The sequence below is a fragment of the Amblyraja radiata genome, chromosome 15 (genome assembly GCF_010909765.2).
Source record: "Amblyraja radiata isolate CabotCenter1 chromosome 15, sAmbRad1.1.pri, whole genome shotgun sequence".
Lineage (NCBI taxonomy): Eukaryota > Metazoa > Chordata > Chondrichthyes > Rajiformes > Rajidae > Amblyraja > Amblyraja radiata.
In genome coordinates this window covers 27,896,762-27,915,442 of record NC_045970.1, presented here as the reverse complement: position 1 = coordinate 27,915,442, position 18,681 = coordinate 27,896,762, and the positions used below count along the sequence as shown (strand labels likewise).

The 18,681-nt window shown below is 39.1% G+C and overlaps 1 protein-coding gene across 10 annotated transcripts in view; it reads left to right on the top strand.

Moving 5' to 3' along the window:
- ablim1 (actin binding LIM protein 1) overlaps nt 1–18,381 on the top strand; it is a 250,952-nt gene extending 232,571 nt beyond the window's left edge. For all 10 annotated transcript variants that reach the window (XM_033033929.1, XM_033033930.1, XM_033033933.1 and 7 more), the window contains 6 exons: nt 1,381–1,445; nt 4,829–4,889; nt 8,559–8,566; nt 10,301–10,375; nt 11,100–11,180; nt 13,110–18,381. In XM_033033929.1, the coding sequence (XP_032889820.1) occupies nt 1,381–1,445; nt 4,829–4,889; nt 8,559–8,566; nt 10,301–10,375; nt 11,100–11,180; nt 13,110–13,223 (404 nt within the window). In that variant the 3' untranslated portion in view covers nt 13,224–18,381. The remainder of the gene's footprint in view (nt 1–1,380; nt 1,446–4,828; nt 4,890–8,558; nt 8,567–10,300; nt 10,376–11,099; nt 11,181–13,109) is intronic.
- Nucleotides 18,382–18,681: the final 300 nt, after the last annotated feature.

Below are 18,681 nucleotides of genomic sequence, written 5' to 3'. Positions count from 1 at the left end.
AAAGGAATAGCGTCCTCACAATAGTCAGGATGGGAGGAGCCCATCTAGGCAACTGGAGAGTGGAGCATAGAGAGTAAATGTCAGTGGATAGTTCATCTTTTGAGATGGAGAAAGGGAGATTAAGGGGAGAAATGGGCCAAATGATTTTGAAGGCAGGGTGGAAGTTGATAGTGAAGTTGATAAAATTCCGCTTTTCCGACAGGATGGTGCAGGAACCAGCACCAACGCAGTTGTCAATGTAGGACAAAGTCTGTCACAAGCAGCCAATGAGTAGACGGACATAGCTGGGGCCCAGGCCCATGGCTCTTTTTATTTGCTTCATTTTTCTGATAATGAGCAAATAAAATAAATATTGAAGCAATTTAGTATCTATAAAACTTGCAGGTAATTTATGTTCCGGAATTTTTTTTAAATTAGTCACCATTTGTGTTTTTTGATTAGCTATATATATATTTTAATTCTGTTTTAAAAATGATGTAGCAGTCAGCGTTACAGGATAAACTGCAGTGTGGGAGGATCTTGCCTCACCCCAACCTCTCGTCTCTAGCTTTCTCCTCCCTATCGACCTGAAGAAGTGTCCAACCCATAACATTGTTGGTCCACTCCCCTCCACTGGTGCTGCTGAGTATATTATTATATAACCGAGTTACTACAGCACTTTGTCTTCTCCTCATGGTTACAGGAAACTGTTTGTCCCATTGAGCCTGTGTCGCCCCCAGGGATCTTCTGTTCTGCAGTGGAGATTATTTAGACCCCATCCATAAGATCTTTATGCAATTTGCCCCACTTTGTTGGAAAAGGTTGACTACTCTATCCTGACCTCTGCAGAATCCTGCTATTATTCCAGGCTCAGCTAAAAGCAGAGGGGAAGTGCCAGAAAACAATTCTGCACTGGATTAGTTATTTGCTTCAAAGTAGAGCAGGAAATTGTGTGTGTTGATCCAGAGCAGGTCAGGTGCCAATTGATTGTGATAGCATCTCCATTCAAACAATACCTCTTATTGTGCTGAACAATTTGTAAAAGTAATGCATGTCCAAGCTAAGTGGATGTTTTGGGATAACTCTTTCAATCTGATTCGAACAACTTTTTTATTATTACTATCATGATTCCTACGTATAGTTCTTGGAAATAAGCTTCCAGTAACTGACTGTTGAAGTTAAGTTCACTTCTCACTTTGTCTCTGCATCACCAAGTATGTTTTAAACAATCACTCCTCTGCTATTATTGATGCTATTATGTAATTAAAATGTGCAATGTTAGTTGTCGATTAGCTTTAATTGAAAAGTGGAAAGTTGTTTTAAAGTGTAATGTGACTTGTTTGATACCGTTGGGTTGATTCACTGCAGTTCTAATACAGATTTTATCACTCTGCTCTCTAGCCCTTCAAGCCTCTGCCTCAAAAACTTCTTCCCTCCCTGGTTATGGACGAAGTGGACTTCATAGGGTAAGGTTTAACCATCATGCAGCCAGCTCTACGTAAATGCAAAGGCAGAAAACCTATCAACAAATATTCCTGTTTATTTTTCATATATTCCCTTTACACTTTTGATATCTTTTTGTATAGCAAGCACCTAACTTAGTTTTAAAGATACAGAGTAGAAACAGGCTCTTCACCCCACCAAATCCCCGCCGACCAGCGATCACCCGTACACTATTCCTGTCTTGCACACTAGGGACAATTTACAGAGGCCAATTGACCTATAAACCTGCACGTCTTTGGAATGTGGGAAGAAACCGGAGCATCCGGAGAAAACCCACGCAGTCAAAGGGAGTACATACAAACTGTACAGACAGCACCCGTAGTCAGGATAGAAGCCAGGTTTCTGCTGCTGTAAGGCAGCAATTCTACTGTTGCACCACTGTGCCATCCAACACAGAGGAATAATTTAACAACAAGTGTAATTATGTGGTTTCTAGGCAATGGACAGTTCATGCCTGTCCACAATGCTATTGCTCGTGCAACACAGTTATTATAGTTTTGAGAATAAAAGTTCACTGTCTTAATGTGGTTGCTCCACATGTGAAAGTCATTATGCATTTTCTGAAACATAAACAGTAGCGTGCTGGGAATTCTCAGTAGCATCTGTGAAGCGAGATAGACAGTCCACGTCAATGAACTTTCATCAGGACGCCTGCACACTTTTGCATTTGGTCTTTACTTTAGCTTACTTATGAGATACATCGTGGAAACAGGCCCTTCGACCTACCAAGTCCATGTCAACTAGCTATCCCCATACACCAGCACAATGCTACGCTCTAGTGACAATTAAAATTTTTAGTGAAGCCAATCAATCCTCAAACCTGCATCTCTTTGGAGTGTGGGGAAAAAACGCACGCAGTCACAGGGAGAATGTACAAAGTCCGTATAGACAGCACTGGTCATCAGGATCGAACCCACGTCTCTGCCGCTGTATGGCAACAACTCTATTGCCGCGCCACTATACTGTCCTTAGGTCGATAAAGAAATAGAATATACCATTCATTTGGTTTTTATCTCAACTAACTACCCTCTCTGGCCACTCATTCCATATAGCCACAGTGCCCCAAAGATTTCTATTACATCTTTTCCCTCTCACCTTAAACCCATGCCCAATAAATGTGAATTCATGAGCCTCCAGGTATCCAACTTGTGGTAGCCCCTGATAGTTATCACTCCATCCTCTGGCTTTTTAACCGCATCTGAGATTGAAGCAGCATAACTTTGTACCTGTTTTTAGAAAATCAGTGTTCATCTCAGATAAATGCATTCGTGCAATTTGCCCCAAAATGTAAAAAGGTGGCACAGCACAGAAAGAAAGTAGAGAAATTCAACATTAAAAATAAATCAACCACATAGTGCTGTAATCTTGAAATAGCATAGTTGCTCATAAAGAATAAATCCAACAGTCTTGGTTGTGGTGAGGGATTAGTTTGATATTAAATGTTGTGGTTGTCCACAACAAAGGATGAGGGTGGGTGACCAGCAGGTTGCTGTTTTGTGTCTCCTGGCAACTGACCAAAAGCAGCATTCCTAGAGTTCCCTCACCACGGTTTCACGACAACAGCTATATCATGGAGTCATAGAGAGATATACAGAATGGAAACAGGCCCTTCGGTCCATCACTATGTGCCAACCATCAACCACCCATTTACTCCAATCCTAAATTTTCATTATCTCCCACCCCCTGAGATTCGATCACTCATTCACACACAACTCAAGAGAATTTTATTGTCATATATCGCGAAACGGAACAGTAAAATTCTTACTTGCAGCAGCACAACAGATATGTGAACATAGTTTTCTGTAAACACCATAATATACTATAAAATATAAAACCTACAAGCAATAATAGTGCAAATATAACAACAATGTCCTCACGTCTATGTAGTTCAGAGCTTATTTGGAGGTTATGGTGTTTAATAGTCTGATGGTTGTAGGGAAGGTGCTGTTCCTGAACCTGGTTGTTACAGTTTTCAGGCTCCTATACCTTCTTCCCGTTGGCAGTAGTAAAATTAGTATGTAGCCAGAGTGGTGTAGGTCTCTGATGATGCTGGCTGCCTTTTTATGGCAGCAACTGCTGTAGATCCCTGTGATGGTGGGGAGATCAGCACCTGTGACGGACTGGGCGTTTTTCACTACTTTTTGCAATCTTCTTTGTTCCCGGGCGGTCGAGTTGCCAAACCAGTTCATGATGCCTGTAATAGGCAAATTACAGTGGCCAGTTAACCAACCAATCAACCAACCCACATATCATTTGGGAGACAGGGGGAACCCCACAAGGATGAATCCAAGATATTCCCAAGGAGAACATGCAAACTCCACACAGGCAGCACCAGAGGTTGGGATTAACCCATGTCTGATGCACTGAGGCAGCAGTTCTGCTTACTACACCAGAACATTTGAGTCTTGATTCCACATCGTTTAGGAATGCTGTTGCATTTAGCTCACTGAAAATGGCCAGATGATTGCCCCTTCCTCTAAAGCAAAAGCTTTAGTAACAAAGAGAAATGAGCAAGAAGAAACTCTTCTGCTTCTAAAGAAATGTATCGTTAGTGGGAGGGAGGGGGGCGATTAATGGGATGTTTCCCTTTGAGCGTTAATTATTTAACTAATAACTTGAAAAATACACAATAAGAAAGCTCATGCTTCAATTACTATTGTAGAGTGCAAATGTCAGCTCTGAATTTATAATTACAGGATTAAGCAGTTGCCGAAAGGATTAAAGATGGATATCATGTCACACATGAACAATAATGGCAGTGTCTTACTGCTGGCAAGCTCGGAAATACTTCCTACACACATTGTAATCATTAACCAGTCTTGAAGTGAAGCTGAAGTGCCCAGTGGGACTTGGATAGTTCCAGGACAAAGCCTTTACTTGCAACCAGTCTGATTTATAGGTGTTGTTAGGGATGACAACATTGGACAAGGTGTAAATTGGGTGGCTGGCCTCAACATGTCCTATGGGTGGCAGTGTACTCAGTTCAAAATGAATGTTAAGTATCCAGGTTAAGAATAAACAAAAAAAATTCAATCAATTTCAGATTTGGATTGAACCAGAACTGTGTTGGGGAAATTCTACCAGTGGAGAATCATAGTGATACCTAATTTAAATTTGATGGCAGCATGAATTTATTAAATCACATGCAATTGTTCAAAAGTCAGTAATGAGTATTAGACAGCATGAGGCTAACTAACTATTCGCTCTGCGTGATTTGTGTATATATTTATTGTAGAACATAGCCGTGCAATTATAATTCTATGGTAACCAGTAGAGAAATATTAAAATGTCAACTGACTGCATCATCAACCTGCATGGACTGATTGTACATTCTTCTTTTTGTCAGCCACTGTCGACAGATTTCACCCAGTATGACAGCTACAGTGATGTAAGCGAAGGTGTCAGAGGTAGGGATGCCCATTTTCTTGTGTTTCTGTTCATATCTGTTCAGTTTATAACTCTGTATAAATTCAGTAGTACTTAACTCTTATTAAGTGGCATCTCCAAATTCTGCTCCAGGCATGCATGTATGACTTTAACTCAATACTCTGGATATCCATTGCTCCATTATACGCAGATCTGATGCTGTTCCTGTACCATGTCCTCTACCTCTGTGCATGTTGTCAGAGCTAGTGCTCAATGAGAGATGGAGGTATCTGCCATAATGTGGTTAGCATTATAGAAACAAAATGCTGGAGTAACTCAGCGGGACAGGCAGCATCCCTGGATAGAAGGAATGGGTGATAATGGGTTAGCATTAGAATGATTTAGTGGTATTGATAGACAAAAGCAGTATGTGGTAGATTATAGGAAAACTGGCACCACAACACGCAAATGATAACATTTCCAATAGCAACTTTGTTAATGATTTTTCATGTAAACTAGTAATTATAGTGCATTACACATTCATGTATCTTCAACTATCGGATTTGTGCATGAGAATGTGACCACATTCAAGTTTTCTCTGCAAATCGTACAGTCATGATTTAAAATACATTTGCCATCCATGGAGCAAAATTACAGTTCCTTGCCCAATAATCATACGAGGGTCTCTGACACAATGACTGCAGTGGTCCAACAAGGTTGCTCCCAACCACCGCCACTACCACCTTCTCAATGGCACTCGGGAATGGGGAACACATGCTGGTCAGCCATCATCACATTGAATGGCGGTGATGGCTTGTAGGGCTGAATGGCCTACTTCTGTACCTATTGTCTGATCTAGTTACTGCCGCAAAATAATAAAAAATAATGAGTGCCCAATGCCAGTATCAAATTCATCCAATTATATGTAACGATAGTTCAACCAAAATTTGTGTTGCAGTTCAGCTGCGAAATAAAAAGCTTGCATTCATGATTCCATCACACTATTTTGTGTTGCAATGAAATCAAGTTATTTTAACAGTTCCAACACTTTGTCAGGTTGAGAAAATCAGAAAATCTGTTTGAATACATGACCAACTAGGAACCCCAACTTTATTGGACATGTGTCTTTGTTAATTGCCCCCCCCCCCCCTTTCTAAAATAGGGGGTTTACCAGATTATTTCTCAAACAACAAGCTGCAAATTGGCCATTGTTTCCATGGCTCTTTAGACCTGAATGGATTTAAGTGGTTGCTGTCCCATCCGCCGAGGGTAAAGGAGGTAGAGGTGTTAAGGATGTCAATGGGGTTACAAACCTACCTACTCAGCCCTGACTACCTTCTTGCATATACCAGGCTAGTCTTGGTGAAGATAAACATTCTGTCTATCATTACCCCCAAGCTCTCTCTTGCATTGGGAACGGGATTGGTGATTACAAAGAAGGATCATGATTAAATATTCCTGGTAGTTGGATGGTTTGCATGCTGTGAGATGGAGAGGAATGTGACCTAAAGATCAGAAAGCTAGGGCTGAACAAGGAAAATCGCAGATCATTGTATTTTGCTGGTCCACTGATTTTTTATTTTAATTATTGCATGTAATGTTCCAATTAGGAGTCCGTAATTGCATTACAGTTTTTGAAGGTGAGCATTTTATGTTGAACAACCTTCTCCTGAGGGGAGGGGAGACCTAATAGAAGTATATAAAATTATGAGAGGCATATATAGGGCAGACGGTTGGAACCTTTTTCCAAGGATGGAAATGTCAAAGACTTAAGTTTAAAGGAGATGTGTGGGGCAAGATTTTTATACAGACTGGTGTTTGCTGCCAGTGGTGGTGGTGGAGGCAATAAGGTAATGGCATTTCAGAGACTTTTTGGATAGGCTTATAGATATGCATGGAATAGATGGATATGGATCACGTGCAGGCAGAGGAGATTAGATTAAGTTGGCATCGCAATGTTCGGCATGGACATTGTGGGCCAAACGGCCTGTTCCAATGATACACTGTTCTATGGACATCATCCTAAACAATTGGAAGACTGATTTTTGTGCGTGGCACCACACCTGAATGCTTACCAGAGCCTTACTGCTTTACATGCCCTCCATCCTTTCAAGGAACTGCTTTTCGCTGGATATCAAAGGACCACCGTTCCAGTAATGGTCTGTGCCCCACATTGTTCCAATGAAAATGTTATTCTCTTCCTTTAAACAAATGGATTTCATTAACATTCCTAGTTTTCGCACGGATTTTCACTGCTATATAAAACATTATAGCTTGGCTTACTGTAGCTTCTGCATTCTAATCTACAGCCAATGCATTTTCACACCATTTATATTTCCAAGTTCATCACTGGCAACTTTAACGAATTACCTTAAGAAGAAAAAAAAACAGAATTCTTTGCCCCTGTAGGCTGAAGTGTGTGTCAGAGACTGTTGCTATTGTTCTCGGGTTCATCATGCAAGAGTCTCCGAGCTCCTTTCACTCATAGTTTGGCGCTGCCACCTAGCAGTTGGAAGCAGAACAGACCATGGCTCTTGTTCAATGTTGTGGTAAATCACATTAATAGAATTCTCTGTTAGGCAGATGTAAAAATCCTTTAGCTCTGGGGCCCCTTTTCACCAAGTCCAATTAGCCGACGTATGTTCAGTCCAAAGGAACTGGGGGAGGAGAAAACTAAATGACCTTAACAACCTGCACTCATATAGCCCAACCTGGTACTGTACCCCAGTCAACAATTGAAATTGGGCTCTTTGCAAATGATAGGGCATGATCCAGAAATGTCTGTTTCTGTTATTTTAATGGGATATTTTTTCAACACCACATTGATGAAACAATAAACGGAGGAATTTAATGTGATTTAATTAGATGGATCCAAGTCTCAACTATAGTGCTGGGTGAAGGATGGGAAACCAAACTGAGATCCAGCCATGTTGATGCAAACGGCTAATAAAAATGAGTTTATTCACAGTCATTGTAACAAGAACAATAGACAAATCTAACTAAAGCCTGGTCTTAATGCAACACGAGCTAAATGATACAACATGGAAACAAGCTATTTGTCCCACCATGTCCCACACCAACAGTGGGCACCAATCCATTTTAATTCCATTGTGCAGCATTTGGCATGTAACCTTCTGGGCCGAGGCAATTTAAGTGCTTGTCGAGACATTTAAATGCTGTCAACAACTCTCCGGCAGTGCATTTAATGTACTAAGCTGAAAAATAAAATGGATGTGACAGTGACTAGTCTAATTTCATCAAGGAGGCGAGAGCATTTTGTTCTGAAATTTAAAAAAAAGTTTATATTTTTTTAAATCTCAGCAGACAAAAATCACAGCTGAGGAAAGGTGGAGTGATTCCATCTGAACAGATGGACGAGTTCCGGTTAACTCCATGCTGCTCAGAAACTTTTTTCAGTCCTTGTTCTGTCCGGTTCTCAAGGTACCTGGCAGGTGGGTGTTGATCATCTGACACTGTTTTCCCAGCCCTGCTGCAACATGATGGTTGGACATGGAGGTGTATTGATGGTGATTGGGGAAGGGGCTTGTGTGCTCACCATCCATCCTATAAAAAGTGATTAGATCCTTACAACAGAGTACAGTCATCAGTGTATTCATTTGTCAGGTAAATTAGTCATTGTGCAATGACGTGTACAAAATGAGTAGCCAACGAACACCAAAGTAATTATGTTATTTTCTCTTTTTTTCCAGAATCCCTGGTATGTTGGTGACATTTAAGAAACTTCAAACCGAACACTAAGGGGAAAAGGCTAACATTTTACACCTTTTTATTTTCCTTATTTATGCTGTATTGTGACTCAAAAGAGATACATACATTAATGTTAAGATGATCAAGATGCATCAACAATGTATTGTTACATATAAATATTGTTTTTTTTTGCAATTTAATACTATATTTTTATTTTCAGTAGGGCTTTTAAATTATCAAGGTTTTCTATTCTAATGAATTAAGAGCAAATAAGCAGGATCAAAATCTATTATATTTTTTAACATTCCAAGTTCAATAGCTGAGTTGGTTTAAATCTTCTGAGGAATGAAATAGCAATAGGTGCAGGCTTATGGGTAGGCACTAAAGTGGGTTAGTATTGAAACACAAGAATGCAAACGTTTTTTATTGTTCTTCAAACCAACAGTCGAAACATGCATATAGTTAGTCTGTACATTTTTTTAAAAAGACATGGCATAATGTATTGCTCATTTTGGGATTTGACCAGTAATTTTATTCACACTTCTAATCCTCTTGAAATAAATACTGTAACAATAGGCCAGATGTCCCTGCAGTAAATTCTTTGGCATTCCATCCTGTTTATTTTCAATGTATTGTATTCAAATGAGTGTTTGAATTGACACTGCTGTTCAGGTTTGTTTGGTCAGGGCTTGCAGTGGTATGTGAATCAACGTTCCAAAATGTTGTTGAGTTTACCTAAGCCCTGGGGGGGCAAAGGGGAGTTGCACTTTGTTTGTGGAAACAGGTAATTCAAAATGTTCACAGAACATTTTCTCTGTGGATGTAAAGCTCCATAGTAGCTTGATGTAATAACCACAGGGTTGAACTGCCTGGATTTCACTGTACATTTATGGTGCAGTTGCAACAATATTTGTAAAACAGGCTCTTTTCCAAATGATGCTATATTTAAATTGTAAGTGCAGCTCAAATGCAAAGCAACTTCTATCTTACATGTAGATTTGTACAATAAGACAATTATGGGGGTGCTCTCGAATTAGTAAATATTATGGTTGATCCCTCAGTACTATAATTGCAAAAGACAAACGATAGCATACAATGAGGGGAATGTAAAAGGGTCTCTCCAGAGATAGTCTTTCCAGCTGAGTTACTTCCAGCATTTTGTGTGTAACTTCATCTTTTTTGTGTTCTGTGTGGAACTTGGAATGTACTTTTGCATGTGTGTTGTTCGTCTTTTATGAAATGCTATTCATTAGTTCCTCGCAGTTCAGTAAAACAAAATGGTATTGAAGTATTACAGAGTCATACAGCATGGAAACAGGCTCTTCAGCCCAACTTGTCCATGCCAGGCAACATGTCCCATCTACACTAGCCCCACTTGACTGTGTTTGACCCATATCCCGCTAAACCTATCCTATCCATGTTCCTCTCTAAATGTTTCTTAAACGTTGCAATCATACCTGCCTCATGAACCTCCTCTGGCAGCTCGTTCCATACGCCCACCATCCTTTGTGTAAAAGAAAAGTTATCTGTCAGGTTCCCATTAAACCTTTCCCCCCTCACCTTATTCGTGCATGCATTTTGGAAAAACAAGACACAAAATACTGGTGTAACTCAGTGGGTCAGGTAGCATGTCTGGAGAATATGGGTAGGTGATATTTTGGGTCAGGTCCCTTTTGGCTGCTACCATGCATTGTGGATATGTGTAACAATCGGAACAACATCTGTATCTCATTATCTCTTCCAGCCTCCACAGGAGGGAACTACACAAGGAACAAGAATGGACAGGGGAGTTTCAATGCCTAACATGCTGGAGCCAAAGGCAAGTCCAAAGAAATCAGGTTATTTTAAAGTGTGGTAAAATGAGAAACAAATATGATCTTGGTGCAAATAGAGTCATACACTGTGGAAACAGGCCCTTAGGCCAAACCTGCCCTCACCGACCAACATGTCCCATCTACACTAGTCCACCTGCCTGCGTTTGGTCCATATCCCTCTAAAACTGCCTTATCCATGTACCTGTCTAAATATTTCTTAAACGTTGCGATAGTACCTGCCTCGAATATCTCCTCGGGCAGCCCAGTCCATACACCCACCACCCTTTGTGTGAAAAAGTTACCCCTCGGGTTGCTATTAAATCTTTAACCCCCTCCTCCCCTCACCTGAAACCTATGTCCTCTGGTTCTCGATTCCCCTAATCTGGGCAAGATTTTGTACACTTTTATAAGATCACCCTTCATTCTCCTGTGCTCCAAGGAATAGAGTCCTAGCCTGCTCAGCCTCTTCCTATAGCTCAAGCCCTCGGGTTCTGGCAACATCCTCGTAAATCTTCTCTGCACCCTTTCGATCTTGATGATGAAATTATGAAAATCCGCTAAACTAAACTGAAAACCTCAAGTGTCTCTCAGGCAAATGTGGTCTGCAGTGAAGCAAATGTTTGTAGGTGGAATAGATTATAAAGGTGGAAGATCTTTGCCATACAAAAACTTTACTTGGTTAGATTATACTGAATTTCTGGTAATATTGCAATTTTTCTTCCACTACAGATTTTTCCTTATCAGGCCCTTTCTGTGACCAACAGAGGACGCAACAAACTACCAAGAGGTATAGACAGAACAAGACTGGAGGTGAGAATGCAGGCTACCCCATTGAGCTATGGAGAAATAAACTGTTGTAAATAGAAGCAGGAATACCTGTCAGACCTGTCAAGCTTGGTCCACCACTCAATAACACCATATGACAGTATAGCACAGGAACAGGCCCATCAGCCCCCAATGTTTGTGCTGAACATAATTTCTAGCTGAATTGATCTCATCTGCCTGTGCGTCATCCATCCCTCTGTTCCCTGAACTTCCACATGCTCAGCTAAAAGCCTTTTAAACACCACTATCATATCTGCCTCCACCACCGTCCCTGGCAAAGAGTTCCAGGCCCCCACCAGCCACTCTGTGAAAAAAAAACTTGCCTCACGCATTAAACTTTTCCCCTGTCACCATATAGCTACGCCCTCCAATGTTTGACATTAATTCTCTGGGGATAAAGGTTCTGACTGTCTACCCTATCTATGCCTCATAATGTTATATCAAATCTCCCCTCAACCTCTGAGGTTCCAGAGAAAGCAATCCTTGTCTATCCAACCTCTCCCTGTAGCTCCTCTAATCCTGGCAGCATTCTTTGTGCCTCCACTACACCTTCTCCAAAGCTTCCGCATCTACACGCAATATTCCAAATGCGGCCCATCCAAAGTCCTCTAGAGCTGCATCATGACTTCCTGATGATTGTATTCAATGTCCCTGGTATCCAATACCAATGAAGGCAAGCATTTCATATGCTTTCTTTACCATCCTCTCTACTTGTATTGCCACCTTTAGTGAGCTATGAAAATGGACTCCAACATCCTTCTGTACATCAACTTTGTTAAGGGTCTTGCCATAAAATGTATAAAGATCATGGCTGAACATGTGGTCAAATCTATTTCCTGCTTTTCACCATATAACTTGGAGCTCAAAAGGCTGTCAATCGCATACATGGCGATAATTGATGACTGAGCATCTATTGCCCTATGTGCTAGTGAATTTCTAAAATTCACAACCAACTACATAATTAAAAAGATTCTCAACTCAATACTAAATGGCTCTTATCCTGAAAATGGGTTTAATCTCTCCACTGAGAGAAGAACAGCTCTGTGACCTTTCTGGTAAAACCTCTCAGTTCTGCATTTAACCCTATTCTACTGGCACGTGAAGCTCTTCTTCCAAATCTGAACCAACCCCAAAACACTCCCACATGGAAAGCAACCTGGACAACGAGAAGGAAAATCACCAAAGAACAGAACAATATGAGGTGCTAATGTAGTCTTGCATCCACAATGTGAGGGTGAGCCACTGAGCTTTCATTACACAAATAAAGATGTGGGACACCATTTCTCCTGTCTGGGCAAAGAAACGTCCAGTTCAAACATCACAGCATTTTAATAGCTTATTGAATTATGCCAGACTCATTGTTGCCTTCCCCCATTTTCTGAGAGAAGTATTCTCAATAATACTCATTCTTTAATTGGAAAAACATTTTCCATCATTTGTCTAATTGTCCTGTAAATGTAGGATTTTTTATTCGTCTGGTCCTCCCTCATCTGTCTGCTTTCTCAACCTGCTTAATACTTTAATTCTATGACACCAGAGACCAGCTGTGTGAATCACCATCCTCTCACTCAGTCTCCATTAATAATCTTGCGACTAAATTGAACCAAATACTCAAAATACAGTATAATTGAAATCAGATTAACATCCCCAATTTTGTCCAAAGTTACAATCGTCAAAGGTAGCATTGTGAAACTGTGCATTGTTTCTGAAAAGCAATGTATTTCAAGTCATTGTTTGTTGAATTCTGAGGGAGAAATTGCATTAGGATGGAACCGTACTCAATAAGTTAGGAGTAAGTGGCAGCATATCAACAAGGAGCGAGTTGTATTATAAATGTAAACTTTTTAACATTGTTCAAATACAAGTGGATATTAATAACTGACATTTCTTCATCAATTTAATTTACTCTTTCAGCGTTACCTGGCTCCTGAAGTTTTTCACCAGCTCTTTAATATAACTATCCAGGAATTTGACAGATTACCACTCTGGAAGCGCAACGAGTTGAAGAAAAAAGCTCACATCTTCTAAACCACACAATGCATGTTGGAAATGGGGCAATCTTGAGTCTAAATATCAGCGTAATATTTTGTGAGGAAGGAATTCCAGCATTATCAATACAAAGTCTTCTCATGCTACAGCCGATAACCAGTGAGAGGACCGTGGTTAGATCCACATATAAAAATTGCTAAGATTTCAATCTGAGAATTCCATCAATATTTCCTTAACAATGTGACTCAGAAGTAATATCTCTTGTTAAACAATAAATTGCTCTGATCTTTATAGAGTCATAATAGATTGAAAATTGGATTGAGTTGAATGACATTTTATTTTCTAAAAAAATTGGAGCACTGTTCTTTGGAAACAGATTTTAACATTTAGCCATACTGCTCGAAGGAAAGTGTAACAACTTGTGTTCTCTGCCTTGCACGGTGAAAGCATGGGTTTGGCAGGTAGTGGGAGAGAGGGGAATTAATTTGAAACTGGTTTGTGCACAGGTTACGCTTTGAGCTTTACTGATTGAAATCATTTACACCGTGTGCTGTAGTTGAAAGTGTGTATGCACATCTGCTATATCTGGTAGTCATGCCAGAAGGCAATGTATAACAAAAATGGAGAGGAAAGACATGCTCTTTAAAGTTTGTTGTTCAGCTAACTTCGGGCAAAACATTTAGCTTCATAACCAATATTAATATGTTATTTTATTAATTTGTATTGAAAACAAAACAAAAGAATGTCAGAGTTACTGCCTGAGTATTTTGTATCAGTATCACATTGTTACTTGTGTTTGTACCTGCCTTAATGTGACATTGTCATTTGCACTGAAACCCTTGGTACCAGGCCGATCCTTTTATGCATTGTGCATTTGAGACATCACAAATAGTCAAGGAATGCCTCTTGCATATCAAGTCCTCGTACTCTCAATTAATAGGGCAGTTCTTCTTTTCCATATCATTCCCAGATTTGTAATGAATAGTCTGGAAATTGCACTGTGATGAGATTAATTAAGAATGTGTTTGTATGCAATTCCTCTACATGCTATTTTAATGGAGGCAGTAGTTTGTTTGAAGTCAGCAGATTGTCTCTTTTATAATAGTGCGCAAAGTAATTGGATTCAATAACGCTACACTGTATAATTTATACACTAATATCCTCCTTATGTTTTTAAAAATGGGATTTAGTCTTAAAGTTCTGCAGTGTACCTGCCAAAGATTTGTTTTGGAGTGCTTCTGAAAAAGTGGAAAATTTGATCCAGTTTCCTTACAAGAACTGATTATTTGCTTATGTCTATACAATGTTATGGAATCAATTCAAAGTAGGTATACCACATAAACTAAATTTTAGAAACTGTATTTTAATAAATAGTACAATTCTTAGGCCTAAGTGGTACAAAGTAAAGTACCTTTTCCTATTTGTACACATTCTTTTTTTTCTTGCATAAATGTATTTATGCAAGATTCTATTTATTAGTTAATTTCATTGTCTGCTTCTATTATGTCAAAGCAAGAAGCCCCTTATAAATTTGTCAACACATCAGAGATGCTGCATGACCCACTGAGTTACTCCAGCTTTTTGTGTCTATCTTCGGTGTAAACCAGCATCTGCAGTTCCTTCCTACACATCTTAAAGCCAAGGGTGAGATTGCCATTTATCAGACAAATGGGCACTTATATTTCAAACATTTTTTGTGGAACCTTTTCATTAAATATTCAGAAAAGTAAACACAATGATTTTGTGGAGGTAAAAATACAAACTCAAGGCAATTAAGATGAATGAACACAACTAACATGTTGATGTTTCAAACCCAAATATTAAATTATATATTTTTAAAGTTTTTATTGATGAAATATGAATGTTTTGAGTGAATTTTCCCTATTTTCTTTTTTTCTTCTTCTGTGTTTAGCCTAAACAAGTCAAGTCTTGCTGCGTTGGTTTCAGTGCTTCTGAACTGAGTGGGTTATGAATTTGTTCTGGCCAGTAGCAAATCACCTGCTTTCACGCTGTATAGAAAAGTCTTGGTTATGAAGTCAATGGAAAAGAGAACTGGGTCAGGTTAAAAATGGACTGTGCCCCATTTGTATTTCTGCCTGAGTTGCCCAAATTATACCTCGGAGTTTCTAATAGTGCACTTACATGCAGTGTTTAGTGTGGGTGTGCTGATGTGCTGAAGATATAAACTGTGTGATAAGCAGCTAATTTCAATATGAAGCAGACTCACTCCTCACTTCAGTGTACAGTTAAGCCTACATTAGATTAGGTTATATTTATATCAGATTTATATCAATACTAATTGTATAAAAGTCAGACAAATAACATGAAGCTGTTACAATTGCCATGCAAAACAAATATCTACTTTGACTTTTATGTTATGATTTAACGATAATTCCATAGCTCCAGGTCCCACATCCTGACTTTGTTTTGGGTGCAATAGAATAAGCCCTATTCACAAACTCTGCTATTTATAATGATTGCTAAAATTTCTGCTGATTAAACAACCAAATAGAAATTGCTTTATAATAGCAGTAGATCAAAGAAAAAAAAAGTTTAACATCCAAAAATAAAATGTCAAATGTTGGAAATTCATAGTCGGTCAGGTCAACCCATACCTGATGCAGACTATTTCAGTTCTGATGATGAGCTTTGCCTAAACAATCAGTTGCTAAATGATCTGGTTATTTGCCAATGCATTTCGACTTTCAAGGGCTGACTTTACTCTTTCCATTCCACATGTTCCCCCAAAGTGTGCTCTACTTGACATGACTTGAATCTTTCGTATTTAGAACCATCATTTGTCTCTCACACGCATAAAGGCACATTATTAAACTTCAACCACAATATTAAGGGATGTGGTAACAGTTATCTACCAAGGTGACTGAGACCTGAGAGTTTCACTTGCATAGAATCGTTGTACATAAGCACTTCACCTCCCTTCGATCGACTAGGGTAATAAATCTCTGTGGATTTATTACCAAAGAGATTTCTATTTCTCCTTTAGATTTGCTCCTGGAAACTGAACTGTTCCTTTGTCACAAAGCAAAGGTAAAAAAGGTTTCATAAACTCTTCTAGGGTTACCTTTTTTTTGCCCAGCAAACCACAGTGAATATATGCATGATGTCTGGTGTGATCCTTTTAATGAGTTTGCTTGTTCTTTGGCAAAGGATTTAATTTTTAAAGCAGAAGTCTGTCTATTCAGTCCTCTCTCTAATTTGATAGAATTTGATATACTGGATGAAATTTTTGCAAAAGACTCATCTGGATTGTTTCTACAATTACCAGTTCATTTCTGTTCTGTATACTTTGTGCTTTGCACCTGCACAGCTAGCATTTTAATTTTGTAAAATATTTAATTTCTCAAATGATATTCAGAAATTCCATAGCAAAGAAGTATTATGTTATTGTAACGGCTAAGGAAATGTGGCTAGCTTTACATTACATTTAATCTTGTTTTCAGTCCATCAATGATTGCCATTAATAAAGCAATGTTATTAGTGTTTTATTTATTGCTTTCCCTCTTTAAATTGTCGCTCTAATGTCGTATGAACAAGCGTGAAGAATCACATTGACAATCGGTATCTCTGTTGCACAATGAACGTGCACATAGTGCGTATATTGTCAGAGTCCACTTTTGTTTACAGTCACCAGGGGCATGCCTTGTGCTTGCTTGATTATAATTAATGAAAAGCTAATGTGTGTTGTGCAATATGGAGCAAATATAGAAGTAAATTAACAGCAGTCTGGGCCTCGGTTAAATTGGACGTCATTGTTAATGTTATTGTAATGTGTAACATGATTTAATAATTGGTTCAGATTGAGGTTAGAAATACTTGAGCTATAAGAGCAACATACTAAAGGAAGTAAACCTATTGCTTAAAGAAAAGGCCACTGGGCCTGGTTGCTACTGCACGGCTTCTTCTAATCATATCTGCAGCATCCAATCGTCTTTTATTCTACAATTACAAGAGCATCTCTTTTAGATCCTGTCTTTTAAGTGGTGGTTAAGGCTGCGGCTCCATCTCATTCACATGAGACCCCCCCCCCCCCCCCCCCCCTGCGACTGTAGTTCAGTGGGATGCACGATAAAAACTTGGCAACATGTGAAACATTTTTAAAAAGCACTGAAATCATTAAACTGCTTTGAATTGATGATTATCGCACTCAGCCTGAATAAATGAAATGAACCGCAGCACATAGTTACGGAGCGGTGTTAAGATAATCAGTGATTAAATAATATGAACCCAAAGATAGGAGCAGGAACAATGATTTGATTACAGTCCTAACCTCCATAACTGTCCCGCATATGATGGCACCTTGTTCCAGGCGTGTATTCAAATATAGGAGTTACGGCAGAACAGGAATAGTAGTGCTCGGCATCTTGTTGTTAGCTGCCTGGGAAAACTTGGATGGATGGTATGGACTCAATGGCCAAAGAGCCTGTTTTGTAGGTATATCACTCTATATCATTGTTAAAATATTGCAATAATTTTTTTTTAATGCATAAACATCTGTGGTTGCATTGATCACAATTGCCTCATTTTATTCAAAATTTTGATTAATTTTTGAAAAAAAGGTGGAGATTTTTCCAAATTGAATAAGTTACAGAAGGATGGTCTAATTCCAAATTCCGGGTAGAGTCTCCTTCAGATTTTGATAAGGAGTATGAATCCTACCAGGCTAACAAGTTCCACTCCCTTTCATTTTACTGAGATGTTCAAACGTGGGGAGGTGGGACCGGTGTACTTGGGGCATCTTGGTCGGCATGGGCAAGTTGGGCCGAAGGGCTACGACTCTAGCCCAGCCTTGACTTGGCGTTCCCATATCCGAAACCCTGAACCAAGAATTTGGCCTGGGAGGTGTGAAACGTTACTGAATGTTACTGAAACCACTTTATGGGGATTATTTTAAAAAAAGCAACACTTCAATTGAAAAACATAATTAAGATAATTTATTTAAGTAGAGAACATGAAGTGGTGAAATTTTTAAATTTCTTACACACCTTTATAAAACCTAATCCTTGTAGGTGTTAGATTCACACACATTCTATATGTAGTCCAGTCCTGATCTTCATCCCTACCCCGGACTATTGATAACAGTACTTCACCATCTCACAGTCAGACGTGATGCTGACTCCGGAGACGATAGCATGTAATGTTTCCTCTGCTTGTGTTACAATAAAGGACAATGAGGTGTTTATAAAAAAAAAAAAGATTCACAAACATAAATGGAATTTATAAATTGCTTTTCATTGAAAGTTGCTTAATTCAAGTTAACTGAATGTTTGTTGTTTGTACTGATCACCTACTTTGTTGCATTATTTTTGCTTAATTCATTATTATTATATAATTCCACTTAAGTGCAAAAGAAGTTGATTTGAGGTCCCCGATGTGGACCATTATTCTATTAATGAAGGTTGGATTAAATATTGTGTGTTTCCAGTGCACATAACTTCTGTAGCTATTTCTGTTATAAAGAAAAACCCTGTTGGTATAC